General features: G+C 37.1%; 1 protein-coding gene across 1 annotated transcript; it reads right to left on the minus strand.

Moving 5' to 3' along the window:
• Window positions 1-1442: 1442 nt before the first annotated feature.
• Window positions 1443-26490, minus strand: cul4b (cullin 4B). Its single transcript, XM_003229211.4, has 20 exons — window positions 25733-26490; window positions 24646-24761; window positions 21875-21978; window positions 21330-21399; window positions 19869-19942; window positions 19358-19520; window positions 19065-19154; window positions 17522-17604; window positions 16318-16385; window positions 15126-15244; window positions 13597-13789; window positions 12908-13012; window positions 12347-12457; window positions 10474-10559; window positions 9607-9714; window positions 9257-9370; window positions 8034-8139; window positions 7730-7902; window positions 6198-6350; window positions 1443-5993 (listed from the first exon to the last, which is right to left on the minus strand). The coding sequence occupies exons 1-20, from the start codon at window positions 26295-26297 to the stop codon at window positions 5898-5900; spliced, it is 2697 nt and encodes an 898-aa protein (XP_003229259.3). The 5' UTR covers window positions 26298-26490; the 3' UTR covers window positions 1443-5897.
• Window positions 26491-26735: the final 245 nt, after the last annotated feature.

The following is a 26735-nucleotide window of genomic DNA, read 5'->3' on the forward strand; positions in this document are numbered from 1 at the left end:
AGGGTGGGAGAAAGAAAGAACTCTTTGTCTGTTGGAGGCGAGTGTGAATGTTGCATTTGATCATCTCCCCATGTGAACCGTTCCGAGTCCCCTCGGGGAGATGCAAGTGGGTTATAAATAAAGTTTTATTATTATTATTTATTGACACAACAAGATAGTATGACACCGAAAACAAGATAAGCTGGATTTCGTATCACAAAATCGCAAGTCGAACACTTCCCAAGCGTTTAGGACTGTGTGATGTTATTGTTATTATTATTATTATTTGAAACACAACAAGATGAATCCACAGCAGACACTCTGCTGGCTGTTGCATTGGATCACACGTCAGACATTTCCCAAGTGTCTAGGACTGTGTGATGTATCGGCGAATATTATTATTATTATTATTATTATTATTATTATTATTATTATTATTATTATTTAGCAGTGAATGGCCTTGCAGCTTCAAAGCCTGGCTGTTTCCTGCCTGGGGGAGCCTACAAACTATCTAACAATATCCAACAAATGCTACACTCAGCAAAGGACAAGAGGGATCCTCTCACCTCTGGAGGAGTCTATCTTATCCCAATGCAGCTGTGGACAAGTCTACACAGGGATCCCCAAACACAGCAACAAGCACCAAAACATCATGTTTTACAACAAAATTGACAGAAAAAGTAGTTCAATACGCAGTAGTGCTATGTAGTAATTACTGTATTTACGAATTTAGCACCAAAATATCACAATGTATTGAAAACACTGACTACAAAAACATTTGACTACTAAAAGGCAGACTGCGTTGGATAATCCAGAATGTTGGATAAGCGAATGTTGGATAAGTGAAACTCTACTGTATTCCATTTATTATTTTTCTCTATTATTATTGCTACTATTACATTTATTTTACTGTGTTTTTATTATTATTATTATTAATAATACATTTATTATTTCACTCTGATATTATTATTATATTTATTATTTTACTCTATTTATTACTACATCTATATATATAAAAGGGTAATGGAATCAAGGCACCGGACAAAACAACTAAACTAAACACCCCACAAACTTGAAAATTGACAGCACAACCTCTCATCCACGCCTCTACGTTCATACAACAAAAAGAAAAGTAAAATTAAGTCCTAGCCACAGCAACGCGTGGCCAGGCATAGCTAGTGTATTATAAGCAAATGGATAAGCAAATGTTGGATAAGTGAGACTGTACTGTATATAAACCCCACTTGCCTAGTTTGCAACAGACCTCACAACCTCTGAGGATGCCTGCCATAGATGTGGGAATAACGTCAGGAGAGAATGCTTCTGGAACAAGGCCAGACAGCCCGGAAAATTCACAGCAACCCAGTTCCAAAGACGGCTTTTCCACATGCAACATACCAAGATGTACACGGAACACGCTACTACTCCAGGCACGACAGAAATGAAGAGTTTAGCAACACGAAAACTGTTTATTATTTATTAAATGACACAAAATACCTAGATAACAGACTCACTCTTTTTTTTTTTTTTAAAGGACATGTATTTACATTATTTACCAAAGAAGAGACTCTCTGTACCCAATCCACTTCTTAAGAAACATTTGACCTACTTAACTTTTTGTTTTGTTTTGTTTGTTTGTTTGTTGTTGTATGGAACGACGCCACGCGGACATGTCCCGTTGCGTCAGCAGAGCGTTTCCAGTACAAACCAGTAAAACTTTTTAAGCGGCCCATTAAAAAACGGTGCCTTTCCCCCCTTTTCCGTCGCTTCCTTCCAGCTTCGAAGGGACTGATTCTCTTCCGAAGAACGTTTTTTTTGTACAAAAAAGTATATTACATTTTCGAATGCTGCTGGACTCTTGGAACTTTTTAAACAAATTATTTTCCCTATTTAGAGGGGAAAATAAAATCAAAGTGGTATCCTCAAATGCACAGAACCAAAAAAAGAAAGAAAAACCCACACATTAGAAAAAAAATGGTTTTGCCTTGGAGAAAGTTCAGAAACCGGGAGACACATATATTATTACACACACGGAAAATGAGCAAAACAAAAAGAAGAAGGTAAAAGCACAGCTCGCATCGCTCTAAATGAACAATTGCCTATTTTTCTTAATTTTTTTCAATTAACTATATCTGTACTTTGGCACCTTTTTTAAACAATTTATACAACGCTTTTGCTACTCGTGTCGGAACAAAACGGATGCGTTTTAAATCATCCCAAAAAAAAAGTTGGTGTAGAAAGTTCCTTAAAAAATAATAAACAAAACAACACACCCAAACTATATCCTAATAAATTGCAGTTTCTTTATAAAGGAGTCTGCTATAAACTGCATGCAACGGTAGGGCGAGTTTTTTGGAAAACGTATGGAGAAAGTCTACGGATATCGTTCTGTTATAAATATCAATAAAAAAGAGGAAAAACAGTTGCTGGAAAGTATAGATTTTAAAGCTCGACGTGGAAATTTAAGAGGTTGCAAATGCCGTTTCCAGCATTGACACGAGCAAACTCTGCAAATGTTCCCGGTCAGAGGTGTTATTATGGGCAAATTTGGGACCTACAAGTGTTTTAGACTGCAACTCCCATCATTCCTAACAGCTTCAGGCCCCTTCCTTTTCCCCCTCAGCCGCTTAAGCGGCTGAGGGGGAAAAGGAAAGGGCCTGAGGCTGTTAGGAATGATGGGAGTTGCAGTCCAAAGTATGAACAGCCCGACCAAGAAGCCATAAAATCATACCTCATGCACTTGGCCTTCCAAACGTTGCTCTTTCCAGATGTTTCGCTGTTTCTAGGAGTTTGGGAATCATAAGATATGGCCGAGAATCGTGACAATCCCCGCCTAAGATTTTGCTAAGTTGGAGCTTTAATAGAAAAAAACTACAAATTAGATAGGCAACCCCTGCCCAAGTTTTTGCTGAATTGGAAATTTAAACTAGACTGGTGAATTGTTAAAGCCACACTGAGAAAAAAGGAGGTTCCGAGATGTAAACACGCACAACTTAATGACGTCAGATCTCTACCAAATATGGACAGATTCGAGAAGTAAAAGGAGAGGGACAAGAAGAAGAAAAAATATGCAGATTCTCATTTGCAAAGTTGGATCATCTTGCAATGTTTTGCAGAGACACAAACTTAATATGTTGTCAGATCTCTAAAACTTACCAAAATATGTATAGATTGGGGAAGTCAAAGGGAAAAGGAAAGGGCCTGAGGCTGTTAGGAATGATGGGAGTTGCAGTCCAAAGTATGAACAGCCCGACCAAGAAGCCATGAAATCACACACAACTTAATATGACGTCAGAGATTCTTGTTTGCAAAGTTGGATCATCTTGCAATGTTTTGCAGAGATATCCACAACCTAATGAGATTAGATATCTAAAACCTACCAAGAAATATGTATAGATTCCAGAAGTAAAAGGAGAGGGGCAAGAAAAAAATATGCAGATTCTTGTTTGCAAAGTTGGATAATCTTGCAATGTTTTGCAGAGACACGCACAACTTAATATGACGTCAGAGATTCTAGTTTGCAAAATTGGATCATCTTGCAACGTTTTGCAGAGACACACACAACTTAATATGACGTCAGAAATTCTTGTTTGCAAAGTTGGATCATCTTGCAATGTTTTGCAGAGATATCCACAACTTAATGAGATCACATCTCTAAAACCTACCAAGAAATATGTATAGATTAGGGAAGTAAAAGGAGAGGGACAAGAAGAAGAAAAAATATGCGGAGATTCTAGTTTGCAAAGTTGGATCATCTTGCAATGTTTTGCAGAGACACACAACTTAATATAACGTCAGATCTCTAAAACTTACCAAGAAAAATGTAGATTAGGGAAATAAAAGGAGAGGGACAAGAAAAAAATGCAGATTCTTGTCTGCAAAGTTGGATCATCTTGCAATGTTTTGCACACACACACACACAACTTAATATGACGTCAGAGATTATCGTTTGCAAAGTTGGATCATCTTACAATGTTTTGCAAAGATACACAACTTAATATGACGTCAGATCTCTAAAACTTACCAAGAAATATGTATAGATTAGGGAAGTAAAAGGAGAGGGACAAGAAGAAAAAATACGCGGAGATTCTCATTTGCAAAGTTGGATTATCTTGCAACATTTTGCAGAGAGACACACAACTTAATATGACTTCAGATTCTCGTTTGCAAAGTTGGATCATCATGCAATGTTTTGCAGAGACACATAACTTAATATGACGTCAGATCTCTAAAACTTACCAAGAAATATGTATAGATTAGGGAAGTAAAAGGAGAGGGACAACAAAAAGAAAAAATACGCGGAGATTCTCGTTTGCAAAGTTGGATCATCTTGCAATGTTTTGCAGACACACAACTTAATATGACGTCAGATCTCTAAAATTTACCAAGAAATATGTATAGATTAGGGAAGTCAAAGGAGAGGGACAAGAAGAAGAAAAAATATGCAGAGATTCTTGTTTGCAAAGTTGGATCATCTTGCAATGTTTTGCAGAGACACACACAACTTATTATGACGTCAGATTCCAGTTTGCAAAGTTGGATCATCTTGCAATGTTTTGGAGAGATATCCACAACTTAATGAGATCAGATATCTAAAACCTACCAAGAAATATGTATAGATTTGAGGGAAAAGAAGAAGAAAAAATATGCGGAGATTCTCGTTTGCAAAGTTGGATCATCTTGCAATGTTTTGCAGAGACACAAACTTAATATAACGTTAGATATCTAAAACTTATCAAGAAATACGTATAGATTAGGGAAGTAAAACGAGACAGACAACAAGAAGAAAAAATAAGCAGAGATTCTCGTTTGCAAAGTTGGATCACCTTGCAACGTTTTGCAAATCTCTGCTGTCTTCAAAGGGAGGCACGTGGTAGGAGAGGACGGCCTCTCTACATTCTTTAAAAAGGGGATTTTGGCAGGCTGGTTCAAGGAATGCCTCTCAAAGCGTGAACTTTAGGTAAGTAACATCAGCGATGACGCGGAGATATGAAAGGGCTGTGATGCTGGCTGAGCCTGCAAAGGCTTGAAACAAGTGTCTCCACGAATAGCCAGTGGCTCCTCGGAGTAGAAGCAGAAATAATGGAGAAACGGAAGGGGGAAAAAGGTGGCAGGAACTTCCTCAAGGCAGGCTTTGTAGTGTTGCATCAGAAAAGAAAAGAAAATCCAAACTGCAGTGTTCAGAAATTCAACGATAGAAAAACAGGAGGAGGGAAGGGCCCTCATGGCAACTCTGAAATATTTTCCCAAGTATTTACATTTGAAGACAGAGGGGACTATATCATTGATCTAAATGCTACGCTTTTTATCATGGGCTTTGCAGCACCAATCAAAAAACTTTGGATAGTCACCAACGAATGGGTTACGTCACCTTAGAAGTCCATGAACGAGAGCTGCAAATGGTTTTATGGATTCATAGATTCTCATTTTCGATTTGATCAACAAATTAATTCCAAACGGGAAGTCGTTTGCATGCAGTTTAAGCATTTGTAAAACAAAATAAAAAGGTTATGTTTTTACCCTTTTGTTGTTTTGAGATGGAACAAAGTATCTGTATGGTAAAGACTGGGGGGAAATGGACTCACAAAGACCGGAAACTTCCTTCTGGTTTCCTGCACACCATACCAAACATCATGCAAAGAGTTCAACAGCATTCTTCTTAAAAATGTAAATACTAAATCCTTCAATGGGCACGTTGCAGCCATTGAGAAAAGTTTGCCCGGTTACGTCACCCCCTTTCCCCCCATTACGTTGCTTTTCCATTTCAGTCACTGGTAGTAGTAGTAGGGGGAAAAAAAATAAGGTTAATTTAATGGGATCAACGGGTGGCTTCTCCACCGGTAACCAAGTAGGAAGGACATCGGGTGTGCAGAAAAAGAAAAACAAAACAAAACAACAAAAAAAGGCTGGTTGGATATTTATGCAATGTAGTTATACTGGTTGGGGTTTTCCTTGTCTCGTTCCATGTAGTCTCTGTCAATTAACGATTCTATTCTCTTCTTAAGGTCAGCAGGCTGCAAAGCAAGGCGGAAAGTCAGCAAGGTTGACATATTTTGACACAACATAACCCTGTTCATTCATCTGCAGAATATTTTTATGATAATTTTCTTTTATTCTAATTGACATGTTTTTTAATTGTCTTGTTTTCCATACGCTGTGACTGACATCATGTTTGTAAGATCTACTGATAGGAGGAAACAATAACAACCACGCCCTACCTTTACTGGGAATTTTAGCTGGTTATAGACTTCCGACACCAGCAGATTGTGGCTCAGCGTCTTGCGCATCTTCATGATTCTCACGATGGCTGCGTCGATTTGGTATTGCCGGTCTTGAAACACCCTCTCCGTAGTGCTGGCTTGTTCCTCTACCTGCAAAGGGAGAAAAAGAGGGGATGGGACACACATTAGGGAACAAAATCTCTCTACCTGGGGCAGCAAAAAGCGAATGGATTAATTCTGAGCAGTTTTTGGCTTGAGCTGTAAGACTAAAGAGAACAAGGGAGGGTTCAAACTGACCCTCAACCAAAAACTAGAGAACGACGTGTGTAATTCCATGTACAACAGAGCTTTAATATTTCTGGAAATGTCAAGATTCCACAGTCTAACTTCACACACACACAGCCTTTGTTGGCAGGCAACAACAACATCACAACCCAGGCAGATACACCAAGAGGAAGTCACAGATAGAAAGAACAGCATAATTAAGTCTCACAAAATAATGCATCAGAGCTGTTCAGAATATAAGAAATTTTAGAGATCACAGTGAAAAAATGGAATTCCTGTGTGTCATCTGTATAGTAGGAACATGTATTAAAACAATAGGAACATATATAAATACAGCTAAAAGTAATAATAATAATAATAATAATAATAATAATAATAATAGTCCTAAACACTTGGGAAATGTTCAACTTATGATTTTGTGATATGAAATCCAGCATGTCTATCTTGTTTGCTGTGTCATACAATAAAATAATAAATCCAGCATGTCTACCTTGTTTGCTATCTCATACAATAAAATAATAATAATAATAATAATAATAATAAGAAGAAGAAGAATAGTCCTAAACACTTGGGAAATGTTCGACTTATGATTTTGTGATACAAAATCCAACATTTTTATCTCATTTGCTGTGTCATACTATGTCTTTTTGTCAATAATAATAATAATAATAATAATAATAATTCCAGCATATACATCTTGTTTTCTGTGTCATACTCTGTCTTTGTGTCAATAATAATAATAGTCCTAAACACTTGGGAAATGTTCAATTTATGATTTTGTGATACAAAATCCAGCATATATATCTCATTTGCTGTGTCATACTATGTCTTTCTGTCAATAATAATAATAACAACAACAACAACAACAACAACAGTATCATATTTGGGCGTACAAACAAGGAATGGTGAAGTGTTTCAACAGAAACCAAATCACAAGAACAAACCCTTTAAGAATGTTCCATATATTTGTATTTCCCATCCAAAAGAGCTGATGGCAACACATTACATCTTGCAGTCGCCAAAACTCTCCTCTGGGTGGGATTAAGCAAAATGTGCAGATAATAAGCTGCCATAATAATTCCATGCTCGCATGGAATGAATGACGTGGTAGGGGAACAAGCTCTCTTTGCTGCAAGAGTCAGAAGGCATATCTGACATATCAAATCGTTCCAGATTATTTGCACTGCTAAAATACGAGAATACTTATGATAACAGTCTGAAACGAAAAAGAAAAGACAAGATACCGTTTCTTTCATCTGAATCTGGTTGATTTTTATCCTGAAGAGCTTGTGTCTGAAGTCATCGTTGCAGGTAAACTTGTCTCCGTCTTCCACGTCTTTGCCTTTGGGGCTTTTTGTCAGCACTCTCGCCTTGCCACAGGCTAATGACTGAAGCGTCCGCCGCAGCTCTCCGTCTTCTGCAACAGAGAAAGGAAGCTTAGGATCTGACTCATTAATGCAAATTGTGGGAGTTAAAGTCCAAAACACCTGGAGGGAGGGCCGAAGTTTGCCCATGCCTGCATTAATGACAAGGAGCCACAAGACTGACCTATTCCAGTGGCTTGCTTGACTTCTTCCAAACTGAACTCTTCGCCTTCATTAAACATAAGTAGCACTAGAGTCTGGAACAAAGACACTTGCAGCTCTTTTTTGCCCTGTTGGGAAAACAATAAACATGGCTGCCCTGACTCTGAAAATGTGAAGCACAGGAATAGCAGCTATAAAAAGAAAATACTGTATATACTCGAGTATAAGCCTAGTTTTTCAGCCCTTTTTTTAAGACTGAAGAAGCCCCCCTCGGCTTATACTCAGGTGAGGGTCCTGGTTGGCTTATATTTGGGTCAGCTTATACGCGAGAATATATGGTACAATTATTATTTTTCTCTATTATTATTGATATTATTACACTTATTATTTTCTCTATTATTATTGATATTATTACATTTATTATTTTTCTCTATTATTGATATTATTACATTTATTATTTTTCTCTATTATTGTTGCTACTATTACATTTATTTTACTCTATTTTTATTATTATTAATACATTTATTATTTCACTCTGATCTTATTATTATTAATGCATTTATTATTTTACTCTATTATTACCTGTATTATTTTCCTATATTTATTATTATTATTACTACATGTATTATTTTATTCTATTATTATTAAAAGGATACATAAGCACATTTACATTGAAGAAGATGAGAATAATGATTTGTTGGCTTCAACTTGGTCTGGACTAAGGTTTATGTATAAGGTTTTGTGGATGAATGGCTCAAGTATTTTGTATTATTTTAAATTTGTATTGAATTGCTTATGTTTTATTCTTTTGTACTGTTGTGTATTGGCATTAAATTCTGCCAGTTTTGTAAGCCGCCCTGAGTCCCTTCGGGTGAGAAGGGCGGGATAGAAATGATGGAAATAAATAAATAATAAATAAATTTGGTCAGAGTTGGACAGTCTTATCTTAAATTTGAGCTTTATGTAAATATTCAAAAACATTTAACCTACTGATGCCTCAATTAATGTAATTTTATTGGTATCTATTTTTATTTCTGAAATGTACCACCCTTGGCTTATACTGGAGTCAATGTTTTGCCAGTTTTTTTGTGGTAAAATTAGGTGCCTTGCCTTATATTCGGGTCGGCTTATACTCAAGTATATACAGTATCCGTATGCACAGTGTAGTGGACGCCTGCAAATCTACAACGTGGCTTCCACTTGTGAAAAACCAGCCTACTAACTAACCAAGAAAGCATACCTTACCTCTTTAAATTCTGCTTTGAGTACACAGTGTCCTAATGTTGATTGCCACTGAAGTTTTCTGCCACTGTGTTTTCCTAGATAAAATGTTTTAAATATCTCCTGGAGCTTTACCATCTAAAGGGAAGAGGAAAAGGCAAACATATAAATCAATTGTCATTTTCTCCCCTAGGTTCCCAAATTATGTTCCCTGTTTGTGGCAGCACAAAAACAACAAAGTTTCTGGAGTAGAGCAACTACTTTCAAAGTAAGGACTGTACAATTAAACAGGAATAACACTTTCAAACCAGGGTCAGAACAAGTAGGTGGTTATGACGTTCTTGCGTTATGAAACTGCTGTAAATCTGTCTCACCTCTGCTGGCAGGTGAACCTCCATAGGCACATAGGTTGGCCAGTAGCCCATTGTCAAGATATTCACGGTGAGTTCAATGTTGCCAGGTACATTCTGGTTTTGCATATACTGCAGAGCAGAATCAGAGACAAAGGAAATGATGACACAGAGGTGTAAACAAGTTACAGCTTTGGATTCAAATACATTTAAAATGTATTTTATGGTTAACTATTAATTTTTAATGGATACTATTGACGTTTAAATCTATGTTATGGGTTTTGAATTGTATTGAAATGCTTCTCATGTTAGCTGCCTTGAGTCCTCTTTGTGGAGAAAAAGGGAGGTATAAATAAACATAATTTTAAAATTTATTTACAGCATTTATACCCTGCTCTTCTCACCCTGAAGGGGACTCAGAGAGGCTTACATATACGGTGAACATTCAATGCCAGTTATATAATTAACAAGAACAGACAGAGTAGACAGAGGTAAATTTAGTTTTTCCCATCTTCCTCCCGATAAAGGGTGCCTTTATTACTTCACCGCTAAAAGCGGTACCTATTTATCTACTCACATTTCTGCTTTCGACCTGCTAGACGGGCAGGTGAGCTGGGGCTAACAGTGGGTGCTCACCCCATCCGAGGCTCGAACTGCTGACCTTTTGATCGGCAGGATTTTTCTGCAGCTCAGTGGTTTAGCCTGCTGAGCTAAACCTGGCCCCTAACACTATGTAACACTATGTTTTTTGTTCCTGGGTTATAAATGCAATTTCCTAATTGGTTATATCATAAAAGCATGGGAAAAACTGATTAAACTGCAAAAACAGAATTAGATTAAACAGAAGCAGCATGGGAAAGGAATAATAAACAGTAGACGTTGTGCCCATACCTGTTTAAACTGTATCATGATGTCTTTAGAAAGCTCCATGTCTTTAAACATTCCTTCAAGTTTGCTGGTAAAAGCAGCTCCACATTCTATAAAAGGAGAGATGGATTAAAATTTCACTCAGATTTACGCCACCAAGAGAAGGTTTAGAGCAGGCATGGGCCAACTTGGGCCCTCCAGGTGTTTTGGACTCCAACTCCCACCATTCCTAACAGCTACCGGCTGTTAGGAATGGTGGGAATTGAAGTCCAAAACACCTGGAGGGCCCAAGTTGGCCCATGCCTGGTTTAGAGAGCGTGTCATCAACACAACGTGAAGAGGCCTTTCTTCAGAATAAGATTCCGGCTACATTAGGAGTCTGACTGAAGTTAAAACAACGTCGGACAGATTACGGAGATTTGTCAACAACCGGTGAACTCTAGACCAGCACAGCATTTTAGTACACATTTGGCAGGCAGAAGTCCCCGATCAATTATTATCTAGTCCCACGATCTGTTTAATTCTTCCAACAGCAATTGTTGTTATAAGCAGCAATACCTTTCAAAAGAAAATTCTGGAGATTTCCCAGGGATGTATTAGAAATTCCCTTTTTCCCCTACACAAGTTCAGTCGTCTTGCAGAAAAAGTGTAATATAATGTGTAAATAATAATAATAGGGAAGTGTCCGACGTGTGATCCAATATGACAGTGTCTACTGTGGACTCATATTGTGTTTCAAATAATAATAATAATAATAATAATAATAATAATAATAATAATAATAATAATAATAGGGTTGTTGTATGTCTCACAACCTCTGAGGATGCCTGCCATAGATGTGGGCGAAACGTCAGGAGAGAGTACTTCTGGAACATGGCCACACAGCCCAAAAGACATACAACAACCCTGTGATCCCGGCCATGAAAGCCTTCGACAACACAATAATAATAATAATAATCGGGAAGTGTCTGACGTGTGATCCAATGCAACAGAGTGTCTGCTGTGGACTCATATTGTTGTGTTTCTAATAATAATAATAATAATAATAATAATAATAATAATAATAATAATAACAACAACAACAATAGGGAAGTGTCTGACGTGTGATCCAATGCAACAGAGTGTCTGCTGTGGACTCATATTGTCGAGTTTCTAACAATAATAATAATAATAATAATAATAATAATAATAATAATAATAATAAGGAAGTGTCTGACATGTGATCCAATACAACAGAGTGTCTGCTGTGGACTCATATTGTTGTGTTTCAAATAATAATAATAATAATAATAATAATAATAATAATAGGGAAGTGTCCGAAGTGTGATCCAATACAACAGCCAGCAGAGTGTCTGCTGTGGACTCATATTGTTGTGTTTCAAATAATAATAATAAATAATAATAATAATAATAATAATAATAATAATAGAAATTGACAAAATTACAATCTGCCAACTGCAAAAGGCCACCCTGCTGGGATCTGCACGCATCATCCGAAAATACATCACACAGTCCTAGACACTTGGGAAGTGTTTGACTTGTGATTTTGTGATACGAAATCCAGCATATCTATCTTGTTGGCTGTGTCATAATAAAATAATAATAATAAAACTTTATTTATATCCTGCCACCATCTCCCAGAGGGACTTGGGGCAGCTCACAAAATACTCAAGGTGTGACACAAAATACAACAAGTGCAAAACAAAATACAGGCAATAAACAGTCAACACAACATCATAAATTCACAGTACCCCCTGGTAAAAACAATAACATACAGCAATTGCTGTAGATAAAACAGCAGTATTCGAATATGTAAGGGGTTATATTCCAGGCCAAATGTGTATACACACACACATCCACACAGAAAAGGCACCCAGGATCAAACAACAAACCTTACCGTGTTTGAGTTTCGACAGCATGGATTTCTCAGCATCTACGGAGGCACTTTTGCCCACTAGTAGCCGCTTGGCTAGATCCTTTTTGTAAAAGGCTTCGAAAACATCCTTCCCTGTAGAGGACAGAAGACTCATTTTTATAAAAACCTTATTGCAAAGCCCAACTGCAATTGTTATATACCTTATAGGAAACCCTATAATACCCCCAACCAGGTTTCCTGATAGACTTAGCAGCTGGTCAGGCATAGATGCCACACATATTCCTTCCTACTAGTTTGTTAATTCCTGAGAAATACATGCATATAACAGGGCCAGGGAATATGTTGTCATATTATCACTACCTTCATTGCTTATACAAAAGAGACCTGGAGGGCTTCAACTTTGCCATTCCAGGTACCAAGGGGTTCTAGTGGGTTAAGAGCAAATAACCTGTTATATAAATAATATAATAATAATAATAATAATAATGTTAAATAACACAAACTGGAATCAGTGAGCTTGGTCGGACCTAATTTAGCTTGAATTGTGGCTGCTTAGTGTGACGACAGAAGCCCAGCTCTTACCATAGATAAACCTAAATATAATCATAATTTTATCCAGCATCTTTTCAAGCTCTTCGTCGGTAGCTTCTTTGTTTCCAGCGCGAAGCTTTGAATCCACATACTTGGCTTTGGGGCAGCAAAGGAGACAAAACAGAAAGCAAATCATGGGATTCATACACGCATTTCTTCAACAAAATGTTATATATTAGGCCAGTCTTGTACTTCGTTCTATTTTTAATAAACATAAAATGCTAATGAGGAAGCAACTCTTCTCTCTAGTTTACTTCTTTGCTCCTAAATGCTTTGCTTGACGTTAGAGAATGCAAAGCTGTGTCATGCAAATGGAAATGCACTAGGTATATAACACGATTTTTGTTCCTGGGTTCTCAATGTCATTTCTTAATTGGTTCTATCATAAAAACATGGGAAAAGTTTATTAAACTACAAAAATGTTGTTTTTGCGGGATATCTTGCAGCACACTTTGCTATAGTTTTTCATTATCGAGTCTCAACCAATTCAACTTAGTTTGTGGCAGCCACAAAAACAACAAAGTTCCTGGAGCGGAACAACTACTTTCAAAGTAAGGATCATAGAATTAAACAGGAAATAACACTGTCAAAACAGGAACAGAACATTTTTCAAATTTTGTTACGGATATGGTTCTATTGGACACCACATTTGGGAAAGATTGCCACAACGAAACACATACCTATGAGTTCAGCAGGCTTATTTGGTCTTTTGTTGATGAAGGTTTCAAAGGCTTCTTTCATGGCATTGACAAATTTCTCATTCTTCAAAAAGCAAACGTCAATTATATGGTCAACTTTATCCTTGAAGTCTAGCAGCTCTTGGACCATGGTTTTGTCCTTCTCCGGATTTATCACAATCGTGCTGCCAAATGCCTGGGAAAACCAAAATATAATTTCTAATGCACTCACGTCGATGCCTCAGAAAACGTAAATGAACAGCACACAGGTCTCAAGTTTTAAATAGAGGCAAAGCCCATGAAAATAGTGGCCAACTTTATACCAGTTTTTGATATTTTACAACCAGGAGCAAAATAACAGAGAGAAAAAAAATACAGCCCCTAGATGCCAAATGCAAGAAGTACAATAACTCTGTAATATGCTACCATAACATTTTAAATAATCATTAAACGACTGTATGTGCCGAAGTTAACTTTTTATTCAGCCTTGCGAAGGCCAACATAATCAATTTTAGAGCTCTTTATATTTCAAAAGGTAGAGGAACAGTAAAAACACTGAAAATAGTAACATTTTGGGAAAGAAAGAGGCAGGGTTTACAATTACTGTATATACTCGAGTATAAACCTAGTTTTTCAGCCCTTTTTAGGACTGAAAAAAACCTCGGCTTATACTCAGGTGAGGGTCCCGGTGGGCTTATATTCAGGTCGGCTTATACTCAAGTATATATGGTATATTTATTTTTCTCTATTATTATTGGTATTGTTACATTTATTATTTTACTCTATTAATTATTATTATTACATTTATTATTTTACTCTATTATTGTTGTTACTTTTACATTTATTTTACTATTTTTATTACTAATAATACATTTATTATTTTACTCTATTATTACATTTATTATTTTACTGCATTTATTATTATTATTATTATTACATTTATTATTTCACTCTGTTATTATTAAAAGGATACCTAAGCACATTTACATTGAAGAAGATGAAAATAATGATTTAATCAGAGTTGGACACTCATATCTTAAATTACATTTTGATGTAAAGTTTCAAAAACATTTAAACTACTGATGCCTCAATTAATATAATTTTATTGGTATCTTGGCTTATATTGGAGTTAATGTTTTCCCAGTTTTTTGTGGTAAAATTAGGTGCCTCGGCTTATATTCGGGTCGGCTTATACTCGAGTATATATGGTATTTTCTGGAAATGCCTGGAATCAGAAACAAGCCGCCCGAGTCCCCTGATGGGTGAGAAGGGCGGGGTAGAAGTGATGTAATAAATAAATAATAATTTTCTTCTGCAGTTTCAAACTTTTAAAATCATATGCTGTTATTAGAAGGCTAGGACAGCAGCTTGATCTCATATACCTGTTTTAAACTCTTTCCACAAATGCTGGCAGTGTTGGGTGTGTGCATACGTTCTCTTTTGGGAGATAAATGTCTTACTATACACACACACGTTTTCCTGCTCCAATATATTTAAACCACCTCCCCCAAAATTAAATCATGCGCTAGTACCTTGATATATTCGATCCATTGCTGCAAAAGAGCTTGCACGCCATTTTTCACTCTACTAAACAACTGATATAGTAGCGATAAATCTTGAATTCGGTTTTCATCCAGGAGATGATTTAAACCTGCAAGACGAGGATGCATTTTATTTAGTTTTTGAAAACAAGTATCCCATCTTTCTCCTGGCCTAGGGATCCGAGGCGGCTTACAAATGCTAAAACAAGACCCTTCCCCCTTTCTAAGCAACAATTCATGTTATTCATGTTATTAAAGCAGGATTTGAGGCTGTTTGGTAATGTGGTATTTATTTACTAGGGCTGTGCAAAGCTTCAGAGGTCCATTTCATAATTCTGAAAGTTTGTGGGATTGATGCCTTGCTTATGTTGTCTCACTGTGCAGAAATTCAAGAGGATACCTCTTGTAATTAATATATATATATTTGTAAAAACCTTTAAAATTTTCTAAAAATCAGTGGATGACCAAAACGTTCTGAAACTTGGCAGGCTTAAAGTCGTAAATGTTGCCGACAAGTGTGCCAATTTTCATCCTGATAGTGGTAAAAATGACAGAGAAACGAGCCTTAAAATCTTCCCCATTGCCGCTAACTGAACAAATCTTAATGAAACAATTATGAAGCTTTTGAGATTTGGATTACAGAATGAAACAGGACCTCTCCAAATGTTTACAAAACAAAGCAGGGGCCACCTGAATCTCCGAAATGAATTACTAATAAGATTTCAGCTGCTTCGCACACCTCTAGTATTTACAGCCCCTTAGGAGTGGCAGCTATCATTGTCTCCTTGTGAAAATCATTGTGAAAAAAGTGCTTCCTGCCTGCAAAATGCTGCAGCAGATTTGTCAAACGCTGTGCCTTGAAGCAGCACTCTTGCCTGTTCATGCCATTCAGGATGGACAAGTTTATCAGACAACCTCCGTTCACATTTGCAGATCTTAGCGACATTAGTTTGCATGCTGAGATTCATCGGACGGCATGAGCGTCGGCTCCTTACCTCCAAGGAGGAGATCGGGACGTGCGGCAAACCCTCCCGGGCCACGTTCAGTGCTATTTCATGAACTGAGTATGCAAAGGGGGTTAAAGAAGAGGCAGCACCTGACCGGGCCATTTCCATCCAGCCCAGGGAACTGAAAGCCCCGAAGAAGCAGTAAACAAAGAGTTCTATAAAGAAAGATAGGTTACCTTTCTGTAGAATGGCGGTTAAATGTTCACCTAGCAGCTGTTTTTCTACAGTAGCAATTAGTGGTTTCCTATAGGAAAAAGCGTTTAGAATTACATTCCTTTTGCTCGCACTCAAACCATTTCAAAAGCCAACTGGAACAGCAGGATGAATGATGTTTCGTACAGTAAACGCGACCGCCTGCTGCTTATATAAGATCCATGGCATTTTAAATGAAGACCTTTGACAAAGCAGGAACAAAAGTCTGGAGGTAGGAATAGAGAACGCATGCAGGCACCCAATTTTGTGCCTATTAGGCTGTGAAAACCCCAAATTATGTGCAAAGTGGCTGTAAATCCAATGTCAGTTTCCATTTACAGGATGCTTTAGGGTCTGTAATGGGGTATAAATATTTTTTCTTTCTGTGTCAGAAGCAACTTGAGAAACTGCAAGTCGCTTCTGGAGTGAGAGAATTGGCCATCTGCAAGGACGTTGCCCAGGGGACTTGCCTGGATGTTTTGATGTTTTTACCATCTTGTGGGAGGCTTCTCTCATGTCCCCGCATGGAGCTGGAGCTAATAGAGAGAGCTCATCCATGCTCTCCCTGGGTTGGATTTTAACCTGGCAGCCTTCAGGTCAGCAACCCAACCTTCAAGTCACTACGCCACCGGGGGCTATATGGGGTATAAATGACACTATGTAACAAAATTTGAAAAAAATCCTAGTTTCAAAGTGTTATTTCCTTTTTAATTGTGCAGTCCTTACTCTGAAAGTAGCTGTTCTACTTCAGAAACTATTTTTGTGGCTCACACTCTGTGTAATTGGTTTAGACTCTATGAGATATTCATTGAAAAACTAGAGCAAAATGTGCTCCTGCAAAAGCAACATTTCTGCAGTTTAATACACCTTTTCCTTCTTTTTATGGTAGAACCATTTAGGAAATGACATTTAAAACCCAGGAACAAAAATTGTGTTACATAGTGTTAGCCTTCTAGTAGCCTTCAGGAGGGGAAAGTGACATTTTCAGGGTCTTATGCATTACATTTTATTTCTCTTATGTAGATTGGATGGTAAGGACATTTAACGTATGGACAATGAATGTAGCTATCTTTTACATTATTGCTTCTATTTATGGAATTGGCCTACAATGACAAAAAAAAATAAACCCAACCCTGGAACTACTATAAAGGGATGTAAGCACTTAATTAAAAGGGAGCACACACTTACTGAGTGCTTTGATCCAAGTATGTGATAATCCTGTCTGCCTCTTCTTCCAAACGTTTGTTGACATGATGAAGATACTCTGGAACCTGGCACACGAGACAAGTTGAGGAGAAAAATTTCAACAAGAGAATAGAGTTATATGCCAAGTCTAACTGGCTTCCACCCTTGCGAGATCCTAAGTCATACAATTAATACTAAAATCATTAAAAGTCAAGGTATTTATGAACTTATTTTCTGTGGACTGCAAACTCAACTTGCATCTGAAGAAGTAGCCTGCTTTTCCAAATAAAGTATGATAGTTTTCAAGGTACTTAGAGAGATACTCTTGTTTCTGCTGCAATGGGTCCCCTAAGGCGATATCCACGAATTCCTTGGAAATTATTGCTGCTGCATTCAGTCACCCTCAGCAGCACAGAATGAATCATGCTTTGCCCCCAGAGTTTAGGGTAAAATGTTCACTGCACCTATTGAGCCATATTGTAATACGATATAATACTAATAATATAATATAATAATATTAATTATATATTATATTTTATATGTAATATTATTTTATTTATTTATTTCAATTATTTATACCCTGCCCTTCTCACCCGAGGGGACTCAGGGCGGCTTACAAGTGGCAATTGATGCAGTTACACTCATATACAATGAACTAAAACGTTAAAACAGTTAAAATATTACTAATAATATTACAATATATTGATATAGTACAATATAGTAATTTATTGCCAGTATTGTACTATGATAATACTGTAGACATATATATATTGTAATATAGTACAATATAGTAATGATATATAATGAACTAAAACATTAAAACAGTTAAAATATTGCTAATAATATTACAATATATTGATATAGTACAATATAGTAATTTATTGCCAGTATTGTACTATGCTAATACTGTACACATATATATATTGTAATATAGTACAATATAGTAATGATATATAATGAACTAAAACGTTAAAACAGTTAAAATATTACTAATAATATTACAATATACTGATATAGTACAATATAGTAATTTATTGCCAGTATTGTACTATGCTAATACTTTACATATATATATATATACATATATATTGTAATATAGTACAATATAGTAATGATATACAATGAACTAAAACGTTAAAACAGTTAAAATATTACTAATAATATTACAATATACTGATATAGTACAATATAGTAATTTATTGCCAATATTGTACTATGCTATTACTGTACACACACACACACACACATATATATATATATATATATATATATATATATATATATATATATATACACACACTGTAATATAGTACAATATAGTAATGATATACAATGAACTAAAATGTTAAAACAGTTAAAATATTACTAATAATATTACAATATATTGATAAAGTACAATATAGTAATTTATTGCCAGTATTGTACTATGCTAATAATATAATACTGTATGTAAATTTAATTTGTAAGCTGCTCTGAGTCCCCTTCGGGGTGAGAAGGGCGGGATATAAATGTAATAAATAAATAAATAAATAAGGTCACAACATACCTCTCTTTCCTGCATCAGCCTCTGTCCTTCTGCTGCATAGAGTCGGTTAGTTTCTTCCAAGAATCTGTGCTCGAAAGAATCCTGATAGATCTAGGGAATATAAAATATATTATATATATTTATATTTAAAATATTTAAATTTATATTTAAAATATAAAATAGGGGTATAAAAATAAAATTATTATTATTATTATTATTATTATTATAATAAAGGAATTGAATTTTTTTCTCTTAGGGTGTTCTCACTGCTTAGCCTTGACATCGCATGCGTGTTTATCACAACTCTTCCTCACCTGCAGGTCAGAAAGCATGCTTAGAAGGCTGCGGAGGAGGCTCCTGTCAATCGCCTCTCCGTTCCTCTCCCTCTCAATCAAGAGAAGAATGCCATCGATGGTCTTATTCTGAACTTTCTGGTCACTAATTATATGGGTCCTGAACAATTCAAGTCCCATATCCCTGGAAAACAACAACAGAAACTGTCAAAAGCAAGTGGAATACTAGGACAGAGCCAGTGTAGGTTCATACAATTTGGTAAATTATACATATTCTTAGTGATCCTAGGCTTGCTGTTTTAACTGAATCGTAGCTTTCAATGGTGACCCCCCAAAAGCCAAGATTTTACATTAAAGGGCTGAGAGTGTGTGTGTGTTTGTTTGTGTGCATATACAGACAATAAAGTTGATATATTTCAGTCTTCTCTACTCACAGTACAACTCACAATCAATCAATATGAAAACAGGGTGTGTGTGCTGCTAATCTTTTTATCTTGACAGCCTGAAATCAATACTATACTTTTATCCTCACCAAATTGATGGCAGCATTGAATTTTGAAGAACGTAGGTTCGATCCAGGAACAAAAAGATACTTCTAATCATGATCTGTAATGGTAAGAATAAGCCATCAAGATTTTGACAGATTTTCAGCACTATGTTTGCAATATGCACCCAGCTTGAGATCACTCTTGTGACCCAACCACAGGTGCTTGAGAATATAATTCTTGTGCCACAACACTTATTTGGAAGGAAAGACTGTTAACTGATGTGGGGCTTGCTTTCTAACATGTTTACTAACTGCAGCTACAAAGTCATATAAGAAGACATTCTGACTGACTTAACAAAAAGAAATCCTAACATGAAGCAGTGGAAATATCTTTCAAATCCATTTCTTTTGTAGAACAATTACAAAATAAGCTAGTGTTTCAAGAATGGGATTTTTAGTTGTTGATGTGCACTCCAGAAGATATCACGGCTATATTTAAATATATTGCATAGCTTTAAGGATTCTATTTTTTCTACTAAAAGATTTGCTATGCTGCATGGCAGCAATGGCCTTCAACAGTCACAGAAGAAAACAAGTTGTCAGCAGATTAAAAAACTAGGTTGACTGAAAAAAGTTCTGAGCACCAATTACTAGTATCTTTCCCAAGCTTGCTATAAACCAAACATCATGCTGCACACCGTATATACTCAAGTATAAGCCAACCCGAATATAAGCCGAGGCACCTAATTTTAAAACAAAAAAACTGGGAAAACCTTGACTCCAATATAAGCCGAGATACCAATAAAATTACATTAATTGAGACATCAGTAGTTTAAATGTTTTTGAATCTTTACATCAAACTGTAATTTAAGATATGACTGTTCCAACTCTGATTAAATCATTATTTTCATCTTCTTCAATGTAAATGTGCTTATGTATCTTTTTAATAATAAGAGTGAAATAATAAATGTAATAATAAATGCAGTAAAATAATAAATGTATTATTAATAATAAAAATAGAGTAAAATAAATGCAAAAGTAATAGAGTAAAATAATAAATGTAATAATAATAATTAATAGAGTAAAATAATATATGTAACAATACCAATAATAGAGAAAAATAATAAATATACCATATATACTTGACCTGAATATAAGCCCACCAGGACCCTCGCCCAAGTATAAGCTGAGGTTTTTTTCAGTCCTAAAAAAGGGCTGAAAAACTAGGCTTATACTCGAGTATATACAGTATATATAGGTCCGACAGATATAGAGGTTTATATTGTACTTTCGTATCCAAAGCCAGTGGGAAACAGGACTTTATTCTCCTGCCTCTGCAATACTCTGAAGGATTACAAAACAGCCCAGAGGTTTCTCTATATTTCTACTTGAGGTTTTCAGAACTTCCAGTTGGGACTGAGAGTCACCACTTATGGTAGAAGCAAAAGATCTAGTACACTAGTATGAAATGTATAGAAATATTACAGGAAGGAAAGCAAGCCTTACCATTTGTCTGCAATGATCTTGCCAACATTTGTCTATTTTCTTGAGAAAAAGAACACTGTCCAATGAATCCATGAGGAAGCAGTTAAGGCTTTAACAAAACAACTGAAACAACAGCAACAGAGAACAGCTGGTCCTATCCAGTAAACTAAGAACATTTATTAGGTTAATCAAGGAGGGGCTTTCTTCCAGGATTTGTAGGTTTCTCTCTTCCTGAAACCTTAATCTCCTCAGTTTTCCTAGCACGACTCCAGTTCAAGCATCTGTGACATATAAGTGGTGGATGGCATTTCACAATTAGATTAACCAACTTTCTCTTCTACTATAACCAAGCAAGTACTTCCTTTCACAAAAGGCAGACAATCATTAAGCTTTATGCGATCCCTGTTGAAAGGCCAGACAGGCACCATAAAGGCTTGGCACAAACATCGTGAAAATCCACAAATAATAACACTATGAAACTCTTATCCATGAGATTACCGTCACTGCCTACAGGCATCTAAATCACAGACTGGCTTGCCAAATTCATTTCAATTACAAAAGGATATTCTCTGAACTGATGAATCTGTGCTTTGATATGATCTTCACAAATCTGTCTCAACTGCTTGTACAAATTTGCAGAAATCTTGTAGGAGCAGAGATTTTCAACAGCCTAAAACAGAGAGTAGAAAACATTCAAGGGGAAAAAAGCCACTTCCACACTGTACTAGATTTCATACTTAACACAAAACATATTTACATGTTGGTAGGAATGTAATGACGAATAGCACAATTTCCAACTATATTAGCATATGAATGGCTAATGGCCATGTAATGATTTCAAATGCCACAACTACCCACAGAAATTGGGATTGCAAGGATTATTGCAACAGAGAGAAAATCAGAAAGTTATAATATCATAAACTGAATTCAGTTCACTTAAATCACCTATAACTTATACAACTCTTATTTGGAATTAGTTCTATTTACCAGGCAGCTCCTCGTAAACAAAACTGTTTTATTTAGTATTCATTTCAGTAGCAGTTTAGCTATTTTTAATACCCAAGATGCTAAAAATAGATCCAAACAAAATAGTGTCAACAGAAAATGCTGCTGCTTTGCTTTCATAATATCCAGTCCGAGCCTAGAGCTTTCATTGAAAACGTATTAGTAACAAGGGTTCCTTAAGGCCCTTGACCTTAAAAGGGTGAAAGGATGGTAAATCCCTAGACTGATGAACAAATGAAGCTGACCTCTGGATAAACAGAGCATCAATTGAATGCTCTGATAATTAATCCACGTTATTGATGGTATGTGAGCAAATATCTACCACAGAAAGGGATTTAAATTGAGAGGAAACATGGATAATGATCACAACAACATTAGATTTAGATCATAATTCTTTTTCCACCTGCTCCCCCCCCCCCCCCGAGATAAATAAAGCAAACATTTCCAGAAATATTCCTTCAGTGGCAATACTTTGATTGCAAACTAAGTGTCAATTATCCTATTATTTTCCTGTTGGAAACCAGAAAAGGTATTGTTCAACTGTGCTTCCCAGAGTTCCCCAGGTAATGGTTGGGCAATTTTGGGAGCGGGAATATAAAAAAGACTCTGACTATAATTAATGGCATTATCAAACTGCTCTCAGCATTAAAATATTTATCCTAATATTAATTGAAAATACACTTTTCTTATTTGGATCTCTGGGGCAATACAGAAAACTGCGGGCTAAGTGAGGGTCCACACTGATCAAGACTCCATCAACTTGAATTTTGTGGCTGTAGGTTTTGGTTATGTGAGTGCTGTAATTAGCATGACATAGATTGATTGAAACATTGTTCCTTTTTGTCAAAAGATCCAGGAAACTACAGCTCAATCAGCCTAACCTAAATGCCAGTAGCAATAACAGAACAGAATAGACATGAGTCCATCTGCATGTGTTTTCATGACAATACAGTTATTGGCACGGGGTTTACAAAAACAAATTCTGCCAAACTAATCTTATATCTTTTAGTAGTTTACTAGATAGTAGGAATGTTGTGGATGCCATTTATATGAATTTCAGCAAAGCATTTGAAAAGGTTCGTCACAATATTTTGATTGGCAAGCTGACTAAATGTGGAATTGACAGAAACCAACAGATGCAGCCATAATTGGTTGGAAAACTACTCAAAGAGTTGTCAAAGTGGTTGTGCTTAAAACTGGAAGGAGGCCTCAAGTGCAGTGCTTGGGGCCAACACTCCTCAATATTTTATCAGTTATTGAAATGATTGAGTGAAGGGCATTCTTACTAAATCTGAGAAAATTATGATCTAGAAGGTAACAGTACAAAAATCTCCATAATAAAGGTTTTTTCTCTATTTAAAAAATAGCTATGTTGATCACTATTCTTTTTCAATCTATGTTTGATCCTAGGAAAGAATTACCTTCTGTACAGACATAATTTAAAAACAATTTTAGTTTTTCTGTGTATTAAATACACAATGAGCCGGCTTAGAAATGAATATATGAATCGTTATTTCAAAGACTCATTCCCACTGAAGCAGAGGTGTTACAGAAGATACTAAATAAAGACCATATGTTTCTTTATCATTTACAGTTTAGGGGTAAAATCTATTCTTTAACACTATACAGCGTGTGTATATTAAACTGCATTTGACATTTACAAGTAAGTTCTTGAATTTACAACTCATCTGTCTTAACAGAGAAAAATGTCAAGTAATTCTAAAAAAATCATATGCAATCAGGTTATAAAGTATTAACCAGAGGATTAATGGGAATGTGAAATATTGTGATTCCAGAGAAATCTTATTGAAGATTTATTTGTAAATCATAATATTTCACAGACTTATTAACCTTTGACCAAGATGCCTTCTACTATAAAGTCTAAAGCAAAAAGACATATGCATAGTCAAGATAATGTAGTCAGGTTACATAACTGTAAAAAATAAATGTCATATATGTTAATGTAGACTGAAGACTGGCCCAAAGCTTTGAGCCAAGTTCTTCAACAAATTTGCACATGTAAAAAGGGCTCAGAGTAAACCAAGAAGAGAAAAGAGCAATCCTATTAAAATGCATTAAACTGATATAATAATAATATGAACACTTTATTTCTATACAGTGCTAATATATGATGCCCCTTTAAGCAAAGTGATAACTGTCATTATCAATGTGAACACAGTATCAATTTGTCCAATTTGTGGCTGTACCTCAGCTATTGAATGATAACAGAATCACAAACACTTCCCATGTGATTTAAGAGCAAGATATCACTCAGAGTTTGGATAATAAAGAAAAAACTTAGGTCCTGAAGATGACACGTTTTAATGCATACCTGATAGAGCTCTTCTAAATTATACTTTATTGAAGTACTGTTCTGAATAGCTTCTACTGCTTCTTTCAGTTTTTGCCAGGTTTCATCTGTGTAATTCTCAGGCAGTTTAGGTTTATCTGGAAGATAACAAAAGATCAACATTCATAGAAACTCATCATTCAACAATACAAGGTCAGGATCTGCTCAAAAGTCACAATGTTTTTCCATGCAGTCAACGTGTCTGCAGGATTCTGATGGAATCTCTCACTGAATTAACTCAACGTGTATCCAGATAGTCTGTAGAATATCAGCTATTTTCAGCTGATTGTCTGCCTTGATATTCCGCTTTATATGGCTGTGTGGAAGGGCCCTGAGTCTGCACTGCCAGATAACCCAGTTCAGATATTGTGGATGATCTGCCTTGATATTCTGGGTTATATGGCTGTGTGGAAGGGCCCTGAGTCAACACGGCCAGATAACCCAGTTCAAAGTAGATTTTGTGGGATTTTCTGCCTTGATATTCTGGGTTATATGGCTGTATGGAAGGGCTCTGAGTCGACACTGCCAGATAACCCAGTTCAAAGCGGATATTGTGGATGATCTGCCTTGATATTCTGGGTTATATGGCTGTGTGGAAGGGCCCTGAGTCAACACCGAGTCAACACTTTTTCTTTTGTATTGTTATGTATTGGCATAGAATTCGGTCAGTTTGTAAGCCGACCTTCGGGTGAAAAGGGAGGGATAGAAATGATGGAAATAAATAAAAAATACAAAATAACCCGTTCAACGCAGATGTTGTGGATGATCTGTCTTGATATTCTGGGTTATATGGCTGTGTGGAAGGGTCCTGAGTCGATACTGCCAGATAACCCAGTTCAAAGCAGATTTTGTGGGATTTTCTGCCTTGATATTCTGGGTTATATGGCTGCAGAAAGGCCCTGAGTCTGCATTGCCAGATAACCCAGTTCAAAGCAGATATTGTGGATGATCTGCCTTGATATTCTGGGTTATATGGCTGTATGGAAGGACCCTGAGTCAACACGGCCAGATAGCCCAGTTCAAAGCAGATAATGTGGACAATACCCAAACTACGGAGACAGTGGGTTACCTTTAAAATTCTTGATGACTAACTTCTTGGCCGAGCCGGGTTTACTATTGGCAAAACTGGAGACGCTGGAAGAGGCGGCTTTGGTCAGGCCGTTGGCGTGGTGTCCCGCGGCCACGGAGGACAGGAGGAGGCTTTTGCTTTTGAGCTGCTGCTGCTGCTGCTGCTGTTGGGAAGAAGAAGACGAAGAAGCCGCCGGTGAGGAAGAAGACTCCTCGGCCATCTTGACATCGAGTCCAATAAAATCCAAGGCGTCCTCGAAGCGGAGCTTCTTCTGCAGGTGATGGTTGGAGGAGGAAGAGGAGGAAGAGCAGGAGGTGGAAGCAATGACTGAGGAGGAGGAAGAGGAGGAAGAAGAGTGGTTCCTGGGGAGGAGAGAAGAGCAGGAGGAAGAAGAGGAGGAGGAGGAGGAGGAGAGGGGCTCTGTCTCGTCCTTCTCGCTGTTGTTTATCTTCCTCTTCTTGGAGGAGGAGGAGGAAGAGGAGGAGGAAGAGGAGCTGCTGCTGTTGCTGCTACCATCAGTGGCAGGCCTCACCTCCTGAGCGGAAGAGAAACCTGTGGGAAACATGAACACCCCGGAGCTGAGCCGCGGGCGGGCGGGCGGGCGGGCGGGTGGGCGGACTGGCACCCGCTCCTCCTCCTCCTCCTCCTGCTCTCCTCTCCCCTTTCGCCCCTTCCTTCTCCCTCCGCCCCGCAGAACCGGAGCCCAGCCCCGCGCCTTGTTATGGTCTCCACCACAGCCAGGGAAGAACCAAAAATGGCGGCGCTTCCGCCCGCGACGCACGCCGGGAAGACAACCCTACCGGAAGTGGCGGGTCTAAAAAAAAAAAGGCGGAAGGAGCCCTCCGGTGCCGGTCATGGCGCCCGCCTTCCCGCGCTGGGCCGCGAGGCCTTCGCCCACCCCGGCTTCCTGCTTCCCTCCCTCCTTCCTTCTAGAGATGGTTTTATTGTGACCTGTGTTTGTTACTCGTACTGTTTTTCAAATGTTGTGAGCCGCTTTGGGTCC

This window comes from Anolis carolinensis, unplaced genomic scaffold, assembly GCF_035594765.1.
Source record: "Anolis carolinensis isolate JA03-04 unplaced genomic scaffold, rAnoCar3.1.pri scaffold_12, whole genome shotgun sequence".
In the NCBI taxonomy this organism is placed as follows: domain Eukaryota; kingdom Metazoa; phylum Chordata; class Lepidosauria; order Squamata; family Dactyloidae; genus Anolis; species Anolis carolinensis.